This window comes from Hyalella azteca, unplaced genomic scaffold, assembly GCF_000764305.2.
Source record: "Hyalella azteca isolate HAZT.00-mixed unplaced genomic scaffold, Hazt_2.0.2 contig6188, whole genome shotgun sequence".
Taxonomy (NCBI): Eukaryota; Metazoa; Arthropoda; class Malacostraca; order Amphipoda; family Hyalellidae; genus Hyalella; species Hyalella azteca.
This window is the reverse complement of record NW_025936356.1, coordinates 217,272-223,652: the sequence shown is the minus strand read 5'-3', so window position 1 is coordinate 223,652 and position 6,381 is coordinate 217,272. Positions and strand designations below refer to the sequence as shown.

Genomic DNA, 6,381 nt, shown 5'->3' with positions numbered 1-6,381 from the left:
CGAGATTAATATCATGAATGGTCATGAATTCGTATCATGATGATGAATGCGAAAAAAATCCGCAACTCATGTTTCATGTTACATGCAATCAAACTATTGCTTCCTTTCAATTAGTTCAAACGAATTATGCATATCACAGCTTCGACAGACCAACATGAAAGTGGAAATGGCTCTTTAAAAACAAGAGTTACGTAAATGAATAACAAAATGAGTTAAAAATTTAAAACCCGTACATTACTAAAGTATAATCCATTTAAAATTGTACAAAATTATCTACATTTCACAATTTCTAAGTAAATAATTTCGAAAATATTTTTTGATTCAGCAGACATTTTTCCTTAAAATTACCGCGTTCAAATTGAGAAAGCACGATTAAATTCGCACAGCAAGTTATTTGTTAAACAGATCAGCCTTCCGATTAAATGACACCAAAAAGCGTAATAACACACAAATAACGCCCCTACACACACGCGCCAAGTAGAATAACTATCGCCTTATACATCCGTTCTGCTCGCGCACATCGAGACAACCATAAATATTCCTTACAATTTCTTCATAAAGATAAATGCACATTAGATCATCGAAGCTACACTCCATTTAGTTAACTACTTAAAACAATAATATACAAAAACAGAAAATATCAATAGCAATATAATAGCAATAATAATTATAATAATAATAGCATTATGCATATAATTATGCCCAGTACGTGCCATCTGCAGCAGCTTGGAGACTAGGTTGGAGGGTGGAGGGGCTGCTAGCGTTTAGTTTGCTCCCATTGGTCCGCTCAGGGATGGTGCTGTAGGTGTGCACTATCCTCTGCGCCGTGCACGCGTCCGGCATCGCAAACCTAAGCTTCTCCCAAAATAACTTATCGCCTGTATATATGCACGTATTAGTTTTTAAATATAAACGAAGATCTGCATCGAGATCTTTTGATGGAATGTCGCCCAATACGATTACGATGAGACGCTTCCTTTTCCTCTTCATAACTTCGTGGTGCGCGCTCTTGAACTGGAATCGACACCACTCGTTCTCGATAAAATTTTTCGATAGAACTATTATGGTTCTTCTCGAAGATTCGACGGCTTCCGCCATGGTCTCACCAATATAGGCGTTCACTGGAAAGTCTCGATAATGTAAACAAATTCTATACGGTCGATCACCGTGCTCCAAATCGGCAGCGAGAACTTGGTTCACCCAAGCCTCGTCTTTGGAACTATACGACACGAAGGCGTCGTAAACTTTGTCACGGTCATCAGAAGAGGAACTATGGCAAACCCGCCAACCACACTGGGAATGAAGCCACACTTTCAATGTGTTCCGGTAAAGGAACAGAATCAGCAAGACCACAACTAAAACACACGCAACACAAATCGCAATCACCGGGTGCAGCAAGCTATGGAACGTCATGGGCTGTACGACAGTCGACGTAGTGGAGGAATTTGTACAAGTGGTGGCGTTGTAATCCAGGATGAAGGCTCCAACCAACTCTCGGTCAGTGGGAAAACATTTTATTTCGTCGCTGTCGGCGACTTTGCGCACGTTTTTTGAGAGCCAAATATCAAACGAATCAACAAACTGACACTCACACGTCCAAAAATTCTCTCGCAAAGAGACGCTCGTCAAATAAGGGTTGTCGACCAGCCGCCAGACGGGGAAATTTATGAGCTGGTTGTTGTGAAGAGACAAAATTTCGAGATGAGAGAGCATGGCGAATGTATGTTGATGCACGTACTTCAAACGGTTGTTGTGCAAATAGAGTTCCCGCAGCAAATCGAGTCCTTTGAATTCATGGCCCCTGAGAGCCTCGATGAAATTATCCTCAAGATGCAAAGATATGAGGCGCGTGAGGCCACTGAACGTGCCGTTGTCCAGCGTCTTGACGTTGGAAGCGTTAACGTACAACATCTGTAGATGTTTCCGTCCCAGGAAAGAGTGAGATGATAAATTTCGAAAGTCATTGCCGTCTAAATAAACTTCTGAAGCATCCATTGGGATTTTTTCAGGTACTATTTGTAGATCGTTTCTGGAACAGTCGACAATGTTGGAGCCCCAGGATTGCTCGTGGAAGCAGCCACAGCCCTCAGGACAAGTCATCTCGCAGTCACACGCGTCGAACTCGCAGCAGTGACACAAAGCGAAGCAGTGTGTCTCGTACTGACAAAGGAACTGCGATGGCTTCACATGGTTTAGGGATAGGAATTCTCCAGAGCGCGCGAAGGGCATCTGACAATAGATGTTTTCCATTTCCATGAGGGTCGGGTATATCCTCAAATGTTCCAGGTTATTGACCCGTTGCAGCCACTCCATCTCGCAGTCGCAAAGAAAAGAATTGCCGCCCAAGAAAAACTGCGGCAGCGGCTTTTCTGGCGCCACTGGGGACAGACGCAGCGCCGTCATCTCGAGGCTCGTTAATTTATTGGCGAATAAATCAACCCGACTTAAATTGACTTTCTTGAAGAATGTAAAGGGCTCAACTGTCGTGATTTTGTTGTCGTTCATGAAGACCATGTGCACGCTGTCTGGGATGTTCACGCTGCTGATGTGCTTCAGTTTGTTGAAACTCACGTCGAGAATTTCTAAGCTCAAATCATGTCGGCCTAAGGAATTACTAAGTTCGTGGATTTTATTGTTATGCAAATTTAACCATAATAAACTAGATGGAATGAGATGGTAATCGAAGACCTCCAGGTTGTTTGCTGAAACGTTAAGCCACTTTAAATTTGGGATATTTTCGAAAAGTCCATTCATGGAAGTTAGTAAATTTCCATCAAGCCTCACGGCGTGCAATTTTGAATTAGTTTCGAAGGCTCCAGCCTCGATGTGAGTGATGCCATTTTTGGCGAGGTTCAGAACTTTGAGTGAGGGGAGATTGTGGAAAGTCGTCTTGGTAATATTCCCAGAGATTTTATTTTCGGCGACGCGCAGTCCATAGAGAAACTCGAGACCTTTAGCCGGCATGTTCTCTAGACTGGTAATGAGATTCTGGCCGAGATCCAGGGTGTTGAGATACCGTAGACTTATGATCGCCTCAGGGACCACACTCAACCGGTTGCTGTTGAGGTTCAGGTCTCGCAGGCCGGTCAAATTAGTGAAAGCTCTTGGATGCAAAGATAATATCTCGTTGTTGTCCAGTGCAAGGAAACTAAGAACGTTAACACCTTCGAACGCTTTCTCTTCTATTACTTTCAATTTGTTGTGCGATAAATCGAGTTTATGTAAGTTTACACAAGATGAGAAAGCGGAAGGAGGGATTTCAGTTAGTTGATTGTGATTTAGAATTAAAACCTGCACACTGTACATGTCTCTAAGAACCTGAACTTCAAGCCTATTTATTTTATTATGAGATAAGTTAAGCACCATGAGGCGAATGAGGCCCTGGAAGCTGGACTCTGTAAGCCACTCGGCTTTGATGTCGTTGTGGGAGAGATCCAGTTCTACCAGATGCTGTAGGCCTCTAAATAGGCCTGGGCCCAGGACGGATAAAGAGTTATTGCCAGCCCTAAAATACATAAGCTGGGGAGTGGGCAAGAAGGCATCTTCTGGCAGCGCTACAAGCTTGTTGCCCGACAGGTCGAGAGTGTGCAGCGCTGAGAGCCCTTCGAAAGCGAGATCGTCAACTTTCCCCAACTGGTTATTATTGAGGTAGAGTTCTTGTAAATGTGGAAGCCCTTTTAGGGCTCCTGAAGCCACTACCTCTACGTCGTTGTGAGATAAATCCAGGTAAATTAACTCTGAAGAACATGAAGTGTTCTCCAAATCCCCTCCGAACCCCAGCTGGGTTAGATCTTGCAGATGGTTGAACGAGAGCGTAACGCTACGCAGCGCCGCGAGGCCGCAGAAGACGCCAGGCGGCAGCTCCCAAACGCTGTTGGTGCTCAAATCTATCGCTTCTAAGTGACTGAGATGTGAAAATATTCCTGGAACAGCAGCAAGACTCATCGACGTGAATTCGATATTTCGGGTTCTCAAAGTCAGGTTCTTGAGGTTGCCTACAGGCAAGAAGGAGTTCTCACTGAGCTCAGTCACTTTACAGTAGTCGATGGATAGACTTGACAGGCGACTCAAGCCATCAAAAGTCGAGTCTGAAATGACGCTCGTACGCCTCAGTTCCCCATTACACGAAATTTTTAGATCTGTTATGCTGTCGGGAGCCTCATAACTCAAATTGGCCACTCGATCTTCCGGAGCCAAAACAGGCAATGTACAAGTGAGGGTGCGGTCATTTGATCGCTGCCGATCTTCGCCAGATCTATGGCGATCTTCGAAGACGACAGCCGCGGCACTGTGACACTCTCCATGGGATAACACCACCTTTACTAACACCAGCAGCACTATCAACATTATACCATTTGATTTCATAGTGGCATTGGTACTAAACACCTCATGCACAGCCCACCAGTAGCAGCGAGCAATAAGTTTTCTCGCAGCCACTGAGGCAACATAACTACACCAAGGAAGTGCACAACTAGGAGCGGCACATAACCTCACTCTTGAACAGCACGAAATGAACTGAAGAATGAGAGCCTCTCAGCCTCGGCGACTCGCTCACACTCGAACCCGTTTGCTCAAGCTATCGTACACTTACGCTGCCAACCACACTCCAGAACGGGAAGTGGTAAATGAGGAACAAAAGAAAAGGTTTATAAAGAAACATAAACAACCCTAAGGAACATTGATAGACTCAAAATATTCAACAAGTTCACTCATAGCGTTAGCTGGGATCGAAATGAATGGGATAATCAATTACAAGGTGCATTCATAGAATCATACGCAACGGATTTTATTTGGAACTGAGAGTACGAAATTTCAGAGCATCAGCAGCAACTGAAATGAATGTGAGTTGTTATCGTTAACAATAGATAACCCATCTTTTGGTCTTCAAACAATTGCATAGAATTTCCTTGAATTTCCTAGGGCAGAGTGGCCGTAAAAAGAGTGAAGAGGGAAGGTTGAATTCGAGAGAAGGAAGGGGAGGTATGGGAGGAAGAGGCTGTGTCTAGGGTTGACGGGTGAGTTGGGACTAGAGAGAGACAAGTGGGAGTGGGGGGTAGCAGCTGGAAAAAAAAGAGAGGGCAGTGAGTAGAGGAAAAGTAGTGAGGCAGCGACTAGAGGAAAATAGAGAAGATGAGGGTATGGGAAAAAAGAAGACGAGGGTAAAGGAACAGAGACAGCGACATTTGGGAGAAGAGAGGAGGCGAGGGTTTGGGGAAAAGAGAAGGTGAGGATTTAGGGAAAGAGAGGAGGCGAGGGTATGGGGAATGAAAAGGCAATGGTATGGAGAAAAATGAGGCGAGGGTATGGGGAATGAGAGGATGCGAGTATTAGACAGAAGAGAGGAGGCGGGGTTTAGGGCAAATGAAGAGAAGAGTGTTAGGTAGAAGAGAGGGTGCGAGCATTTGGGGAAAGAGAGGAGGCGAATGTTAGAGAGATTAGAGGAGGCTAGGGTTTGGGAACTCGAAACTGGCGAGCAGGGGACGACAGTGCGACTGAATGAAAGTTTACGGCAAGCAGAATGTATTTTGACTGAAACATTTTTTTTAAGTATATGATAAGAAAATAAGATAGGAAATTATAGGATAAAAGAAAGTTATGGAAAGTATACAAATGACATATGAAATGACAGAGAAAAACAATAAAAAGAAAAGAAGAGCCAGCAAACGTTTGCGACAGAATTGAAAAAGTAATTAAGATGGCAAATAATAGTAATGATGAAGGAATGACAAGGAAAAACCGTTCAGAAAATCAGAAAGAGCGTAGCGAAGAGAAATTGAGGCAGGGATGAAGGGGAGGGGGTGAGGATTGGCAGAAGCGAAAGGGGGGAGGGGTGGATGTACATTGATGTGTAGGGTGGTCTTCTATTTTGTAGCATTTGTAACATATGAGTAGGTGTGTGTATTCTTCTTGTTGGCACTGTGATGGTGTAATTTTAGTGTTATACATGTAGAAGCCATTTGTAAGTACGCGTTGGGCTATTGTGGTGTCGGTGGTAATGATTTTAATAACGTGTGTGTAGTGTTTGATTTTAATGATGTCTTGTATATGTAGCCAGTTCTGTTGTGTGGTTATTTCGTGTTTGATTTCGTCGGCTGAGTGGCTACCTACGTCCTTGTCAAGTTGTCTCACAAAAATGGTCCGTTTTGCTCGTAGGTCAGGCGGTACAATTGGGGTCAGGTTAATTTGTCTGAAGGCTTCTGTCGCTTTTTTTGATGTCAGTTTGTCTATTGCTGTAGCGTCGTCAGTCACGGCATAAAAACCGGTTGCAGTGTCGGTGAGTCGGATCAGTGGAGCGTCGAGTTCTTTAAATGTGGTTTGGAAAATTTTAGGTCGGTCGGTCGGGAGTCTGGGGTCAATTTTTTTAAGTTGGATTCTGTAGGT

At 44.0% G+C, this 6,381-nt stretch overlaps 1 protein-coding gene across 1 annotated transcript; it reads right to left on the bottom strand.

Annotated features, from left to right (window-relative positions):
- Positions 1-301: 301 nt before the first annotated feature.
- LOC108669128 (toll-like receptor 6) lies at positions 302-4,499 on the bottom strand. The gene has a single exon (XM_018156426.2). The coding sequence runs from the start codon at positions 4,363-4,365 to the stop codon at positions 697-699; it is 3,669 nt and encodes a 1,222-aa protein (XP_018011915.1). The 5' UTR covers positions 4,366-4,499; the 3' UTR covers positions 302-696.
- Positions 4,500-6,381: the final 1,882 nt, after the last annotated feature.

Bases quoted from the DNA above. Each gene is read 5' to 3' on its own strand.
- LOC108669128 (XM_018156426.2), bottom strand. From the start codon at position 4,365: ATGAAATCAAATGGTATAATGTTGATAGTGCTGCTGGTGTTAGTAAAG.